The 18108-nt window shown below is 42.1% G+C and overlaps 1 protein-coding gene across 7 annotated transcripts in view; it reads left to right on the top strand.

Annotated features, from left to right (window-relative positions):
• Window positions 1-18108, top strand: part of IL17RA (interleukin 17 receptor A) — a 214092-nt gene that overhangs the window by 169613 nt on the left and 26371 nt on the right. For all 7 annotated transcript variants that reach the window (XM_085652194.1, XM_085652192.1, XM_085652193.1 and 4 more), the window contains 2 exons: window positions 2441-2604; window positions 15974-16051. In XM_085652194.1, coding sequence (XP_085508320.1) covers window positions 2441-2604; window positions 15974-16051 — 242 coding nt within the window. The remainder of the gene's footprint in view (window positions 1-2440; window positions 2605-15973; window positions 16052-18108) is intronic.

Raw genomic sequence — 18108 nt, 5'->3', positions numbered from 1 at the left:
TGGCGGACGGAATATCCGTCACTGTTGTGATAGAGTAACCCGTCCGCCAAGATCTAAATCAGGCCCTAAGTCTGTAAGCTTTTCTCCCGATGTAGCAAAGAAGTAGTAACTGATGCAAATGGACACCATGACAAACATGTTTTATGTCAGCAAGCAGGGAAAGGACGTGTTAGGTAGTCATGTTCATAGAATCAATTGTGGCATTCAGCAGGTTATCACGATATGAGGTTGATGATTCCAAATCTCCTGGGTGCATCCAGGGTACCAGCAGACACATTGAGCAGGCATTTTGCAGGACAACATGAGTTGGTGTTTCGTCTAGACGTCACTCTTATGTTATTCAACTCCTGGTCATTGATCTCTTTGATATAAGATAAAGCAAAATAAGCTATTATATGCATGGCCGCCAGATCTTAGATCTCAGGGGAGCTCAATGTTGAAAGATTGATTCTCAAGACATCATCATTTCATTCTTTCCTTGCAGTCCTGTTGATACCAGTTGCTCTTAGTAAATTCAGGTATTCAGAGTTCACAATATTATTGGCAGTGCCCAATTTGGTGAAGCATTCTGGAACAGAGATCTTTTGTGGATGTCCTTTGAATCTGCAATTAGATGTCCTTAGTGATCGAGTTGTCCACATGCAGCAGCATAACTTATCACAACCTGAGATCTCTCAATTTGACACCTCAGCGCTTGGGATAATATTTAAAGCATTTATGATTATGAACAGAGCCATATAGGAAAATGGACCCATCTATATTTGGGAAAGCGGGACTTAGGCTCATCAAGCCAAAATGTACTTTGTATTTCTAGAATACACAAGAGCAGATCAAGCAACGGATCTTTCGCTTTCCAGGCAGCTAAGCTATGGAACTCGTTGCCGGAACAGCTTCAATGTCTTGAAATAGAGCCAAGGTTAGTCTGAACACCTTCCTATTTATTGAAAGGTAGACAGTTTTGATGTATTAAAGTACATCCTTTGATGTTATTAGACATCGGCTTAGCACCAGGACACTTCTTTTGGATGCAGTTATTTTGCGCAATATAAATACTTCTTCACTCATCCATATTTGTTGCATAAACCCAGGCCTGGGGTGCAAGATTTATCTATTGCTGTTTATCTTTTGTTTACTAGCGCTCATAGAAAATTGCCTAAGCAAGTTTCTTCTTAACAGTTTTTTGTAATATCCTTGAAAACCTGAAAAGAGATTGTCCAATAATTTGCAGAACTGCTCCTGTCTGGGAGCTCAGTGTACTTATGTACTTTGATCCTATGATTAAATGCAAATTTAAGTCACTGACTTTAGAGGATTGCCATTTTTATCTCTGTAAACTTGACCAGGAGGGTGAATGCAATTCAGACTCTATTGGTAGGTGAAATTCAGGCTCTACTGTTAGTTGAATCATATCTTGTTTTTCATCACAATAAGATGAAAACCTTAGGTAGTTTTTGATTTCCATCAAAAGAAGTCATCCAAAATGTTACTGGTCCCATGGTTATGCTGATAAGCCAGTGACTAAACAATCCCTCTGGAGATGATCAATGGATGCATTCAAAATGCTAAAGTTCCCTACTTACCCTGGTTGTACGAGGCACACTTTACTAGTCAAAAAGCCATTGTGGCTGCTCTTTTCCAAATCTTCCAGTCTAAAAGACTTTCAAAGCAGTCTCTTGGTGGTCGGTGCATACTTTTGTGTGCTTTATTGCTTTCATTCAGATGCTAGATTCAATGTGGGAAGACGTGTCTCAGGAAACAATTTGTTAATTAAACTGTCCGGGGTCCTGCTATGCAGTATTTTGCAGTGCTTTTCTCTGGCATTTTCTTCAATTTAGTTATTAGTTTGTGTATTTTATCCAATATTTGGAAAGAAAAAAAGTGCTGCGCTTGTCGGTGGTTATTGATTCTAAGGATATGAACCTGTTAAAGATCCCTTGCTTGAGAAGTATTTCCTCAGGTTAGTAGCCTTTACATTTGCCACCTGTGTTATCAATTTGACGCCTTCATGTTGCAGAAAATGTTACGAATTTTACTGAATCAACTGACAAAATTCTGAAATATACCCTGGTACTTCCCAATTTACTATCCAATATCTTCCTTCAATAATGAGCTACATGCTCATATTTTCATGTTCCTTAACATCATATTTTCATAACCCTTAATAACCTTTAGCAGCACTTGTCATGGACACCTACCTGTATTTTATTACTACTTCCTAATTTTTGTCTGAGACTGATCCTACCCAAATGATAATACAAAACTCTGTATTCAGGCTCTCTACAATTTTACTGCGCTCCTTTTTTTTATTTTTTATTGTGCACTGCTCAATCAATTTCTCATTGCTGCACGTGGAGAACATCAGGTTTTGTTCTTTTAAGCTTGATTCTTTTCCAGAAAAAAAAGATCTTGCTGACTTCATTGTTTACTCTTCTCTCTCCAGGTAACACATGGAAGCCAAATATTGCTGTGGATGTGCAGCAGCGGTCGAACCTGGTTGTATACTTCAGCTCTTCAAACCTCAGTTCTACATATCATGTCCTTGCATACAGCTACAGCCCTTCTTCTGAGGTATCTTGCAAGAGTGTTTCTCGGGTTGTCTCACAGGTAACGTGAAACCAGCCTTCCTCCTATGCCTCACATTTGTCCCACATGAGCCTTTTGGGTGTATTGGACTTCAACTTTCATAATGAAGGACGAATCAAATGCTTTCTAGTTTCTCTTTCTGTCTTTCATTTTAATTGATTTTGCATGAAGGAGGTAAAGTGTACAAGTAGTGGGATATTTATAACAGATGTTATTTGGAACAAATGTGATCCTTTCAGTGCAATTTAGGTATAATAGATATTGTGTTTGATCCTACATTTAAACTATGATTGTGTATCGCTCTCAAAATTTAACTTTAAAAGATATATATCTAATGCCACAGAAATGTAATCAAGTAGTGCAGACTTACTGCCAGTGAGCAGCACTTCATTACAATGAAAGAGATCCTCTGGTACTGAACAAATCAATTCATGAGGCGAAGACTGGAACAAGGCAAGGAAGGCAGACTCATTGAGCCAGCCCCATCAGCCATTTTAACCACAGCAATTATTAGAGAGTTGTAGACTTTACAACCAATTTACTCTCAGATCACTAAACTTTGTGGTGAGTGTTGCTAATATGTAGAGTGCTGGGCAAAGTCTGCTTTAGTGTGTCTTCACAACAACACCACTCTTCTTCTGTAGTGGGCAGTTATAGATTGCAAGTAATGCTCTCTAACTCATGTGGCCATCCATCGTATGTCGGGGATCTTACAGAAGTGCCAAAACACATCGTAATTGTTCAGTCCAATGCTAGATTTTTCAGCTCTTTTTCAACAACTCGGGGGCTCGTACAAATCTGAAACATTTTGTTGGGCTGCCCATTTAATGATCTTTCACTTCTCAAGAAGAGATACTGTTAGCCTCTACCAGTTCTTACTAATGCCATATACCGTTTCAGTAAAAAATCATAATTAGATCTCACCAGCTGAGCAACCTGATTAGTGAATTAACAGTCTGATACACCGGTAAAGGACCACACCCAAATGAACAACTTGTCTTTTGGCATCAAACTTGTTTCAAACTTGAAGGCCACATTTTGGTTGTGATCGTATTAATCTCATTGAATTCTCTTGTTTAAAGTAGACATCAGGATATCTTTGCAAACAAAGATGCCTGCAGAATAAAGATCAGAAGTGGTCTTAGAATGCTGCCTTTTAAAGAGAGGGTGTATATATTTACCACAATAGAGACATTACTGGTTATGTGTGCAATGCAAATGTAAATGGTAAAGAGGGCATCCCTGAAATTACCCATAAATGTAGCAAGTCTCACAAATAAGCAACAGAATCTGCCTAATGTGCATGTATCCACAGGTGTAATCTGTCTCCAGGTTTGCCGGGTAAATCCCAGAGAAACATCCACAAACTATACCAAATGCCTTTTCGCCATCTAATGAAATGACAGCAAGTAATACTGATCAAGATGATAGCTGTGTTGGTGTCCCTCCTAGGCGTATAACCATGTTAACAATAGTTAATCAGCGATGAAATAACTTTATTTATACAATTTTCAAGACATTTAAAAATATTTTAATTGTTAAAGGATGAAAAGATGGAGATTTAGCAAATTTTCTAAAGAATGTCTCATCATTTGCTTTTTTCCAATTTGAAATTCCGTCTCCCTCCATAAGAGAGTCAATAATGACTTCAGGATAGTAGTCTAGATTTATTTTGAATTTTTTATGATTCTTAGAAGGCCATAGTTTATGACAATATTGCATATGTTCAATTTTGTGCAGACTGTAATGAAAAATCCTTCAAATATGTCCTTTCTGGTGCAAACAGAGGCAAAATGCTTCCATTTGAGAGGGTCGCGCCTTGTTCTTTTAGCTGTAATGCTGCTGTCTTGTAGAGTCTCTAACCATATTCACAAGCAATGACTTTATTCCTAGCTCCAATCCAGGAGGTTTTGCTTTTATCCAGTTTTAGGGTATCTTTCATAGATTCACATGCTTGAATCATTCCCTGTCGTCGAGATGGGAGTCCCCGGTACATTTATAAAGGCAATGTCACATTAGACATAGGTCTTACATTTAGTAAGATATCTAAGTCCTTATTTGAAAGGTACCAAACTTAAGAGAACAACCAATCAGCTGACACCACCCTCTGGAACCTTCCTGGAAGGAGCTCCAGTCCCTCAGATTTTCTACCGCACGTCATGCTAAGGGAGTCTCCACTGAGTTCTGCTCAGTTTTTCTAATCTTCCCTTGTCTACAGATATTTTCTTGGATTCAAGGTATTTTTCTTCTATAATTTCATTGTGTGAGTGAAGTTCTCCTATTTCTCCATGTCAGACACACTTACAACAGGCCTTTTTAGGCCCTGTGGTACCTGTAGAAAGAAAAGGCTACACATCGATGACACTCATAAGGACTGTCTTTATTGCCTTTATCCTGATCACAAACCAAAGGACTGCAAGGTATGTCTTACTTTTCCTTCAAAGACATTAAAAGACTATGAGGGAAGGCTTTTAATTTGGCTGCAGAGGCTTAAAGACTGGGAGGACCCTGTATCTCGTGGGGAGAGTGAAGGTTCCTCAAGATCCTCCTCAAAGATGCCTCAAAAAAGACCTTAGGACGTCTCGCCAGGTCATTCCTCGCAGTATCGTCCAAAGAAGATGCACAAAAAAGTCTTCAGAGGCTACTAAGAACCAAGATCTGCCTTCCAGGGAATTTCCTTCCCTTCACAGTTTGACTTCTGCCCAAAAATCCACACAGAAATCAGCTTCGGACCCTCCTACTCCTCCAGTGAAGGTAAAACATGCTTTCAAGAAGCCTTCCTCTGCCCCATCGATGTACAGCTCATCAACGGCGGTACAAACGACCACAAGAACTCCACATGTTGTCGTCAGAGTGACTTGGTCGTCGACAATCATCGCCACAGTATCAGTCTCGTCGGCATCTATTTAATTGACAACTACATCTTCGTTGACGAGTCAAGCCCCTTTGTCGTTGTCGATAAAAACAAGCATGACAAGAAAAGTACTCCTGAAAAAGAATAGTCACTTAAATATTTTGTATTCCTCCATGCTCAAGCATCTATACATAATTGAGCTCAGTTCCTATTTTGTTTTGTTTCTTAACAGCCAACCCCAATTTGTGTGTTTTAAAGACTATTGGGTAAAGTGGATTGATAAAAGTCTGAGTGGCGATGTCACTCTTTTGGTATACTGCTTTCTTCAGAGCTTTACGCATTCTCTTTTAAATTTGGCTAACAAAAGAAATGACCATGACACTCACCTCTTTATACATGTATTTGCATAGTAGACTCTGACAAACACTGTTTTGTTTTGTCTTTAGAGCCTACATCTGATCCCCAGGTTTTCTGTGCTAGAATTCATTTGAGATTACTGACAAACTATCTCCTTGAAATTCCCACTAAAAGACTGTTGCAGAAGTAGTCACTGGACTTCACAACAAGATGGAAGATGTGAAATGTAGGTTAAGAGAGATTTGATGGTATGTGGTAGAGCCAGGACACAGGATATTGCCTTTTAACATCCCACATTTCCCTGGGAGTGTAGGTAAATGCAGTGGTGATAGATGTGAATCTACTGCAGGAACACCATAGATAGCTGGTAGAATGTGTTACCCAATCAGGGAAGTCACTGGCTGACCTGCAGTCCTTCACCTCCGACTGCCACAAACAATTTTCCGACTTAAATGACAGAGTTAGCACTTTTGAAAACAGGGTGGAGGATGTGGCCGGCCCCTTCTGCCACAACGATACATGCATTGCAGAGGGTAGTGAATCCCGAAACATGGTGGACTACCTGCAGGTATGGTTCAGGGACCTAGTACCCCCACAGTAATTAATGAGATACTTCTCAGTTGAGCCAGCCCACCAGCTGTCGGCTCTCTGCCCCACTGGTGGAAACTCCACGTGACCCATATTGGACAGAATGCTTCACTACAAGGTCCAAGATGCTATCTTCAAAGAAGCAAGACAACTAAACCCCATCCTGAAAGACAACCACTGCATTTTGATTTTCCTTGACTACATGCTAGCGGTCCAGCACCAGAGTGCCTCCTTTCAAGGTGAATAAAGAAAATATTGCAACACATGGGGGGTACATACGCACAACTGTTCTCTGCAAAACTTAAAGTGATGGTGGATCAGAAAGCCCACTTTTTCGAGGACCCTACGTTCACTTGTGATTGTCCAGAGAGCCATGGCACACCCTCACAGCCAGATGAGGCCCAAGACTGGTTGCATTGCCTTTGACGCCTATGGGGACTGCGGGGTGGGAGCTCGGTCTCCTCTGTGGTTTTGTCCAAGGAGCAGGTCTATAGCAGCAGTCTGTCTGTAGTGGTGGGTGTCAACTACCCTCTGAGAACTCTCAGGTGTCACAAGTTCCACTTCTGAGGCCTCCAATGACATTGACTCTTCTGCCTGCCGGCTGGTGGGCGCTGGGCCACATCCACCCCCAGTCATCCCTCAAATTACTGACAACCTCCTTTAACTTGTGGATTGCTGCAGGGTTCCTCGTGGCGTTTCCCTGACTTGTACATTACCTCCTTGGAGACTCGTCAGGAGAAATAGTGCTCTCTGACACAGGGTCAGTTCAGAGGCCCTAGGTGGGCATTTAGGTACACTCCCCACACAATCCTTGAGGGATTCTCTGATTAGAGACCCACAGTTGTCGGGGGCCTAACCATACCTGCGCTAGGCGATACACCCCTCCCGCTGATTGCCCCAGAGGTAGACACTGGGCTCCTCTGCTTTGCGACCCTCACCGCGCCCGATGACTTCCCTCGCATCCCGCTGTATTTAACGGGACGTGCACCTCTTACCTGCAGGTTATTAGTTCTGCCAATGGGCGGCCACGCAAGCCAAAGGGCATTCCTTCACGGCAGCTGGCCCGCTGGTGTGGCCTCTGGTGGTCCTCTCCTTGGAGGCCATAACAGTGGACATCATAGTCTGCCTCCTTCTTCTCAGAATTCCTGTGAAGGAACTCTGAGTATTGCTTTCCCCAAAGCAATATAGAGACCATTTCTTGAGGTCCTTGGGCCTCTTATGAATCCAAGATGGCAGCAGCAGTTTTCTGATGCAACTTTCTTTTCAGGAGGTATATAAAGGGTGGGTTTCTCATTTTTCCTTGTGTTGCAACACTTCTTGCAACTTCTGCTTACGCCAGGAGGACCCTGATCTGGATTAAAGCGAGAACCCTCTTATGAGTCTTATTGAAAGAAATAGATTCCAAGGGCAGGTTTGTCCTGTTGGAGGCCAGTTTAGGCAGGTCAGCCCTCAGCATTGTTGCAGTTTTATACAGCACAAACTCGAAACCTAAGGTATCCGAGCGCTTTACATGAGCACCATGGGCTGCATTTATGCCCCCCCAACTCAGATCAGTCCGGTTTTCTACAGCGCCTCCCTCCAATTTAGCGAAATGGTCACATTTCCCATGGGTCGTATTGGACTACTTAAACTGCGTCATGGACACATTGCTGGACTGTTCGCACCCTCCCCTTCCCAGGGTTCCCAAAGGTCGAAGCCTTCTCTCCTGAGGTACTCAGTGGTCCTCGGAAGGCGTGTGGCGCATCTATAACCTGGGGATTGAACTCTACTACGTTATTTCCCTTTTAGTTCCCTGTCCGCCTGAACAGGATTGAATGCTCGGCTCCCCTTTGTCCCTCTTTTTCCTCCCTTGGATTATCCGGCATTTAGGGGTACACTCACTGACCACATAGCTGAATACTTGGAACACAACAATAAGTCTATAGCATCCTTGGCTACAGAAGCAGCTACAGAATTGGAGGCCTTTAAAATAGCTATTAGTGGAATGTGTATTATACTATCTTGTGCGAACAACATTCTTTAAATCTTGAGCTGGATAAGGTTGAAAAGACTTGTGTAGACATCTAAAGGAAGGTTGCCGAAGACTCGACACTTAGACCCCATCTCGTGTTGGTGGAACGATTGCGCTGTTTCGATTATACAGCACACGCTGCCTGGATGCATTCAGAGGAGGACAGGTCTGGACATCTCTTGGCATGGTTGGTTAACAGGAAGGCCAGACAAACCCCAGTGACGGCCCTTCACAGCCAGGATGTATCCCAGCTTTACTCACAGCAGGACATTCACTAGACATGTATTACTTTTAATAGAGCTCTATACTGTCCACCCCAAAGTTCCTACGGATATCATCTGGGCTTTCTTAGAGGGTGACCCCAACCCCCGAGCCATCTCTGGAGACATGCGAGGAGGTAGACGTGCTGATCGCTATCAAAGTGGTAATCATTGATTTGGCCACGGATAAGACTTCCAGAACCAATGGTGTCCCGATAGTTTTACAAGACTTTGCAAGTTACCTGACATGAAACTGGTTAAACTATACAAAGCAGCGCTTAGTTTTTGGCATCTCCCAGCCACTCTTCAAGAGGCCATGTTAGTCTTGCTGCTAAAATCAGAAAACGATCCCACGGACCTGATTGCCCCCCTAGTGGTTTTAAACACAGACTCCAAAATTCTAAAAAAGATTTTAGCCCACCATATACAACAGATGCTCCCCTGTTTCGTCTTTGTAGATGAAAACAACTTCATCCCCGGTCGCAACACTTCTCTAAATAGCGGACGGCTCTATAGAAATATGAAGACCGTGAAGATATGCTGACCACGAGCTGCAGCCCTAATTCTGTACTTAGCAAAGGCATTTGATTCCCTCAGCTGGGAATACTTGTTTATTGTTCTATTTCGGCTTGCATTCGGCATGCGCTATATTGAGTTAGTTCGGTTACAATGTTCTGATCCCACGGCTGGAGTCAAGTTCGGGGCCCTGATATCAGAAGCGATACCCGTTGGCAGGAGTACCAGGCAGGGAGGCCCATTTTCCCCCTTCTATTCGCATTAGCGAGGGAGCACCTAGCCACTCATGTGCGCTTGTCTGGGAGGGACTTGGGGTATCCCCATACCAGCTAGAATCCATGCAATTTCCCTTTTTTGTTCTACATCAAAGATCTCTTTGACATCCATTCCAGTATTTCCAAGCTCCTGACCACCTTTGGAGTTCGTTCAGGCTTGGGGGTAAGTTGGAATATGTCTTGCGTCTTGCCCCTGACCCCTGGTAAGCTTGGGCTTGGGGGAGGGCCCAGTACGGTGGGAGGCCACCTCCTTCCAATACTTTGAGATTCACATATTCTATGCGAACCAGGACCTCCTCAATGGTAACCTTACAGCTTGCCTTTTGGCTGTCACTTTGTCTGCCCTGGGTCATATCATAGTGATGCTTCTACAGCTTCTTTACCACTTTTCCAATCTCCCGGTGGTGCTGTCCCAAAGTTTCTTCCAGGATCTTAACAAACTACTCAGTGAGCTGATTTGTCCTAAGTCCCGGTGCCGGGTGGCCTTTTCAAAGATTCACCTTCCCCTAGATTGGGGGTTGGATGAGGGTGGTTCTGGATGCCTCCAACTTTGAGTTCTACTGGCTTGTGGCCCAGTTACAGTGGCTGACCCACTGGTATCTGAGCACTTTCTAGAGGACATCAGCACCCTGTACTCTTCTCTGGGCTGGGCTGCAGTTTTGACCCCGATGGTCTTGGGAGCCCTCCAACAAACTGACCTTCCCTGCTTTCAACAGGTAGCCCTCAAGAGTCTAGCTGTGGGGACGTGGATCACGAGGTGTGTGTCCTCGATTCACCCTCCCCCTACGCTTCTTCCTGTCTTGGGTCTCCCTATGGGACAGGGATCCTTAACTAAGCATGGATTGTGGTATTGGGATCAAGCAGAAGTCACAAGCTTGGGGCATCTTTTCGGAGACAGTCAGTTTCTGTCTTTTATAGCCCTAATGGAGCAATTTGGCCTCCAGGAAGGGCAATTTCTAACATACAGTCTAATTTGCTGCATTCTCTGGGGGTGCCGGGAGATTCTGTACCGGCCTCCAACCAACTCATTAATATTCTACACATAATAGGAAATGGGCAGATACTTATTACTTGGCTGGCCAGAGCCCTCATTACCCATGCTCTGATCTCACCACATCCCCTGAAGGACATGTGGCAGGAGGAGTTAGTTAAAGCCTTGCAAGGTAAAGAGTGGTTTAGGGCCTTAGAATATCCTTAAAAGATCTTCTGAAACGCTCATTTCAAACTAATCAAGTTCCACATATTACACAGGGCCTAACTCTCCTACAGGAGGATACATAGGATTTATCTGACTCCCAGACACTTGGCCTGAAGCAGTACCCCAGCGGAACACTTCAAATATGTTCTGTGGACATGGCGGCGGGCCTTGGAATTACAGGCTGGGGCTCAAGCTGTAGCCTTGCGCAGGGAAGAAACGAAGGGCCTTTATCACCACCAGATAGCCCCCGAATGAGACAGGCTGATTACTAAACTGTCAAAATCTCACAATGGGACCACCTCCTCCTCTTCCTCCTGAGCCCCCCCTTATGTTCCCCTCTCCCCCCTTCCCTCCTCACATCATAATGCCTGTGACGCAAGAGTCCAGCCAGGGACACTCATTTACATGCCATGACTTGGCTATGGGCGGACTCTTTTTAAGTCTCCCAAAGAGCCACTTACACCCTTCTCCTCTACTTTATATCAGGGCCTTATGCCTTCTTCACTGGACAGCTTGACATACTTACTATTTTTATCCTTGCCGTATTACTCTTCGGACCATCTCCTTTATCCAACACCCTCAGATTCTTTGTTCCTATCCAACCTACCACGGTGCTTTTCCCTCCCTCATTGCCATCCCCCCCCCACCCACACACACACATCCATCCGGTTTGTCACAGTTTAGCATCTTTATGCACAGACTTGTAATCATTGATTCACTTGATGGCTTATCTTATCATTTTTTCTATGAGCCATGGAGTTACCTGAAACCTACAGGTTTCATTGGTGCTACTTATGTGGATGTTTACCTTTTACCCTCCTGTCATGGGTTATGTCTTGGTAAAGTTTCTACATGTATAGCTTGTCTAGGCCGTGTATATTGTACAAACTAAAACAAAACTAAATAAAATGATTACAAAAAAAATAATACATTGAATGGAACACCACTTAATGGGTCAGGAAATGTCAGTTTGTTGGCTGTACAAGGTATAAACAGCTGCCTCTCACTCAGTTCAGATGTGGGTCACATAGGGTGGCCACACTACTTAGACTGTTTGGATCATTAGAATTGTCCAGTAAGTAAGTAGAACCACAGGGCTTTTATGTGGCAGCTACAGGTACCTGGGAAGGGGGAGCAGAGGACCACAGTTCTTTACAAGTGTGAACCATCTAAACCGCAGAGTAAAGTGTTTGATAAACTGAGCGTATTGCTTTCATGCTCCTCCTATTGTTAAGTTTAAGCTTGGTAAGGATGATGCCTCCTTGATGAAACTTCTCTGCAGATTCCTTGTCTAATGGAGGTGGATAGGGACATAGAAGGAGTTCTTATGATTAACAACATGAGCAATTAGTTCAGTCAGTAAGAAAAGTCAGTAAGGAAAGTGTATGGACCAGATGGCTTCCCAGTTGAACTGTTAAGAGACATCCTGATCAGGTCAGGACAATTTTGAAGAACGTGTATAGCAACGCAAAAGGAAGGAGGAGAAATTGCCCAATGGTGTGAGCTATTGCATTTAACCCTCATTCACAAAGAGAGGAAGCCAGCAAATGAGTGCTCTCCAAATCCTGGAATTTCTGCTGTGTATGTTAAAAATGTTTGACTAATATGCAGTTTCTTCCAGTGATCTTCACTCCCATTAATCATGATGAGTCAGTGTTCATGCCCCGAAGATCTATCAGATTTCATTTGCATAGAATGTATACTTGTGTGGCATTTGCGAGCCATGTAATGGATCCTTGGCCATCCTGTCTTTGGAAGCAGAAAATGTATTTGATTCCCGGGAGTGGTGCTTTTTTCCTTCTTATTTTGAAACAATTGGCATGAACAAGAATTTAGAGCTTGAGTGGCATTCCTATGTTTGGAACGTATTTCATTGGTTAGGGTCAGTGACTGTGTCTCAGAAATGTAAGCTGGGGAAGAGAACAGGTCAAGCTGGCTTCTTTTCACATTATCCCTCAATCCTTTGGCCTGATGCGTCAGAGATGACCTACTGGTATGAGGTTTCAGATTAGAACCAAGTGGTGAGGACACAGTCTTTCACTATGTGATGATAAGAACACTAGTACAGTTTGTACTTGTGTATAATCTGCAAGTGACGGTTACTAATTTGAGGATTCTCAGCTACTCCTTTCCATGCTTGAGCAGGCTTTCTATTGCAACATGATTTTACTCATCAAGCTACTGTATTTTGTGCAGAACATCCTATATTGGGGAAGTAAGGTGTACTTCCAGGGGATAAAAGTGTGCACTCTTATGAGATGCAAAGGCATCCTGGATATCCCCCTCTGCAGGATTTCAAGATGAGGGATGTCATTGGCTTCGCTCAAGTTAGGTATATCAGTGTGTGTGATGCTGCAAGAACGCTCCACCAACTTCGACCTGAAATTGATCTTCATGATAACTAAATGTATCGTTATGACCAGATCTGGCACATACTGGCCCTCTATAACATTTTCTGGAAGGACATTATTGAGTTCTAACAGGTGGAGGCTTGAGTGATGACCACCTTTACTATAGGGACAAAGTTGGTCTACAAGAGGTTGACGAATAATGCACTGGATTGCTTAGAGCAAATATGGGAAAAGTGGGAGGGTGATTTGGGTCGCGTAATAGACATCAATTGGGTGGAGGCTCTTGTGCCTGAGAGAGGTGACCTTTCAAGACAGTCTCTGGTTCATACAATTCAGCATTCTTCATAGGACGTTATGCCAAGTCCAGACTGCATACCATGGGTCTAAGACAGCACATTCCTTCACACCAGGTGGGAATATCGAGGGATTTGTTCTTTCTGGAACGAAGTAAGATACAAAATATTGCCAAAATCCAGTGTGGTTATCTCTTTAACCAGTGTTCCCTGTACTGGGTATGCATAATCATCTGGACACACCAAGGTTTTCTTATGTTGTCCTAGACTTGCCTTAAGACAGCCAAACAAGACATTGCCTGCAAAAGGGGGAACACTTAATACCCCAGAACTGGGACATACCACAGTGGGAGTGGCAGGTATATGGCTTACAAAACAGGGTTTGTGAAGGGGCAGTGGCCCTCGTATATTTGACAAGATTTAGGAACTCTGTTTGGATAATAGTCTCTGAAGATGTAACTTGCCTTACCCTTGACAAAGACTCTCTAATTGTAATTATACATAGTCTATGTTGCTAATTATATCCAGCACCATACTCTGTTATTTTGTTACATGTACTTATCTTGATCCCCCCCCTTCTTGCTGGATAGAAGAAAAAGCTTGTTTTTTATATTTTGTAATGAACAAACAATTGCTTTGCAATGTAGGATGAATTGTTATGTGTAAATTATTAAAGAGTAGCATTGCATGCATTATTTTCTATCAGTAGGGGACTGTGGGCATAAATCAGTTGATTTACTGTAGAATAAATCATTCATATGTTGTGTGCATCTCAAAAGAACATTTATTCATGAATTTATTAAATTTCCCATTGTTTTGTTGGTTGATTAATGGATATGTGATTCCAATCTTTTATAAATTGTTGACGTTTAATGTGAAACATCCAGTAGGGAAATGGTTATTGATTGACCATAATATGTTGGATCAATTGCTGAGGTCCCTGGAGTATATGAGGGTGGTGCTATTTCAAATCAGGTTTGCTTCTGCAGTGCTCATTTGGGTTAATAAGGATGAAAGGTCCACATTTGGTTCCTTCCACAATTCCATTCCAGTGTACCCCTACAAAGCCTGACCTGTTTGGTTGGAGAGTTCAGCCATGGCCGGTATGGCTCGCGGGTGGAAGGGGCAAGGGGGTTCACAGGAGGGTAGCAGATGAGGGGGGTAATTTAACAATATATATATATACATATTTTTAATTAAACTTACCTTAACGTTGGGACGCCGTCCATCCAGGGGCTTATGGGAAGCCCATGATCTCCATGCAGGCTGCATTGCAACCTGCATGGAGAAGGGCAGAGTGCGCATGACTGGTTTGGGCAGCCACAGAGAGCCAACCAAACAGTCTTTGCACACTCAGGAGTTGTCATTCTACCCCTCCCCTGCCCTGTTCGCAGAGCAGTCCCGCCCAACCAGAACCAAACATAAAATGGTAATAACTGAAAGTTATTATCATTTTATGTTTCTGCTTCTCGCACTGTGAGAAAGCAGTGGGGCGACGCTCCTCCGCTCTGGTGAAGGACCCACCCCTGGGAGAGTTGGTTGGAAATCTGTTGTGTGGGAAGTGCTAGTGGGATGTGTGAGATCCTTACCACTTTATCTGGTCATGTTGCAGTGAGTGTAGTGTTGCTGGTAAACATGCTGAAATTACTAGCAGGATGTGAGAAGAATAGACCGTGAATGATATTGTAATTATTAATGAGGCTGAGAAAAGAATCATCGCGTGGTGTGGGTGGTGTCCTTCCTTCATTGCTGACTGTGATATTTTAACCTGGGAAAACAACACCACAGTATATACGTCTGTGGGAACCACCTAGAAATAGTGTTTATGCAGCCTACTATTACTATTTCTAAGTATCTCCACACCTAAGTAAGTCAAGTTGAAGGGTATTTGGGATTCTCCAAGATGCAGTGATAGGCTAACCCATAAAGGCAAACACCATGATATATGGGGCATGGGATCTATCCATAGTCGAGATGGCGGCATCCAAGACGTCCACTGCACAGTATAAATGTTATTGGGTCTGTGGCGGGCTAAGCAGCCAAAGGGTGGTGCAAGCTCAGTGCCCTCCTGGCCAGGACCCTTACACTTATTTTTTTTTTTACAAATTAGGCACTGGATGGTAGAGGTTAAAGTAAAACTTCTGCAGTGGTTATTAATTGCCACGGAGTTTGATATTAAAGAGGAAGGCCCTTTAGGATGCAGTAGCCTGGGCGAACTAAGAACAGCGGTTACTATACCCAGGTATTACAAGGAACACTTTTGTCAGACCCTACTTCACCTTGGCATATCCGTGTGAAGGCAAACCTTCCAATTTCTCTGTTCTACCTTCAGAACCGGGCCTTTTCTTATTACAGCTAGAGAAGACTCTCCATGTGGGGTTCCTATGGCACTGAAATGATTTTTGTGGACAAACAAGTGCTTATCCTACTGGGGAAAGGCACAAGTGGTACACTGCCCAGTTCTCTCAAATATGCTGAAGTCCACCTATGACACACCTCCTGATCAAATGGAAACTGAAGGGCATGAAAGGTTATTGTATGCTAATAGTTTGAGGGAACACCAGTGACAAACAAATCTGCCAGATTCAGGCTTTCCTGGCTGTATTTTGATTCATTTTGTGGGTGCAGTGTTATGCCTCCAAGAAGAAACCAGCTACTATACATTCATTATTGTCATCATCTGGCAGGTTGGACCTCACCAACGTGTGAACGTCTCCATTGTCATGGACGATGCCAGAACAACATGTTGCCGGTATACAGTCGAGGTAAGCTATGTGGTTTCGAATGGGAAGGGCATTAATATGCGAAGAATGTGCTTTAGAGTTTTTGATAATGCACCTTTTTGACTCCAGTGCTCCTAAACCATTTGTCACAGTGTATGTAACCACATTTGACCTCATTGTGGCCACTTAGTTCCCTAATATTGTTTTAGTATTATATTTGCTTAACACTTAAAGTTGGCCTGATGTTCAAATGTCGGTAAGACCTTCTTCTCGCCCTCCTCCTGGACCTACAGAACCTAGTCAACTTTAGTCAGTGAATGTAGACAGGAATTATTTTCTGTTCATATTACTCGTTCCCTGAACAGTTTCATCACCAGCCAGGCATACACCGTTTTCACTCCTCATCCCTGGACTTCCAGTTTTGAGTTATATTAACATCTGGGGGCGCTTCCCTGCTCTTGCATCCTCTACTCCAACCTTTTCTATTTTCCCCATCATTAGAAAATAAACATTTTACATAGCATTGACGGTGATGTGTAAGTAAAGGCGTGTCCTACTGTACTGTTTTGTTGTTTCCATCACCCCAACAGTGTATACCAACTATTTGTGGAGAGTATTTCTGTGTGTATATTTTAAATGTGGTGAAAATGAAGGTGTAGTTTAATTATTGGTTGTGTAAGGTTGAATGTTTTGCTTGGTTAGTATGAATGTGATATGATTATTTTTATACCCCTTTGATTCTCCTGATGGGGACAGCTTTAGATTTTGTAAATATCTTTTCAAATACCACATTGAACTGTTTTTGGATATTGTGTTTCCTTTATATGCATCAACAGAATTACTAATAAACATTATAATCTTCAATTATACACTTGATGTGCTCTCTCTCGGATGGTCCAGCCTGAGTGACTTTGAGGGTTGTATATCAGAAAGATTTAATCTATTCATTATTATCTAGACAGGTAGAGCAAAACTTTTTTCTCTTGTTATAAGTAAAGGAGGATGCTTACCTTATTTATAGAAATAAACATTTGTTTGATTTCATTGGGCAACTGTAGGAAAATGATTCAGACAAAAGCTTGTATGTAGGGCAGTGCAGTATATCTAACTAAAAGAAGAGTTATCTACGTTCCTATTGATATCAGAGTGATTATTATCGCCTTTCAAGTTTCAGCAGGTGTCTTTTTCATTCTGTTTTTAATTTTTGGAGGGAATAGATGGCACAAACGTCAAAACCATTCCCTGTGTGAATTACTGTAGTCTATGACTAAGTAAATAGGTTCTCTTTAGAATTATTGATTGCATGAAAATGTATTGTATTGATATGCTGGAAATCTGGCATAGATCTAGCTCTCCTGAACCTACTTTGGACAGTCGTCCTTGGAGTAATCCCTGTGAGTAGGTGGCCAGATGCCCCCTGCTGTCCTACCTGTGGATGACTGACACAATATCGAGATAAATAATATTGTTTGACACAAATATTATGTTAATATCGTTTATCAAAATATTGTGTCCTCATGCTTATAATGGTAGTACAAAAATATCGGGAATAATTATTGTTGACACTAAAATCATCAAAAAGTATACAAAAATATTGATACTGTAATATGAATAGTTTAAAGTAGTAAATGTAAACATATTTTAATATATACATTTAATATAATGTACATTAAATATATTCTAATATTTAATACTATATATATTTATATAAACTCACAAACATGTGTTTGTATTTTAATATATATATATATTTGTAACATTAATACAATTATTTATTTTTACATCATATACAGTTTTTTCATTCTTTAAAATGTATTACTGGGAAAATAAAACACACATATATATAATAAATACACACTAAAACCATATAAATATAAACAATTCAATAACAAAAATATATTATTTAATTTAGACAATAAATTAAATATTTCAAAATCAAAACCCTCCAAAAACAAGTTTTCCCAAAAATATTATGAAGAGTAAGGAAAGCATTGTACTTTGGAAGGATTCAATGTACTATTCTCACTCCAGTCTGTACAACAGTAGGGAAAGTGCTGGACTTCGGAAAGATTAAATTAACTATTCCCACTCAAGTCTAT

Source organism: Triturus cristatus, chromosome 4_1, assembly GCF_964204655.1.
Source record: "Triturus cristatus chromosome 4_1, aTriCri1.1, whole genome shotgun sequence".
Taxonomy (NCBI): Eukaryota; Metazoa; Chordata; class Amphibia; order Caudata; family Salamandridae; genus Triturus; species Triturus cristatus.
The sequence above is the reverse complement of the archived record's forward strand: the minus strand, read 5'-3'. Positions and strand labels throughout refer to the sequence as shown.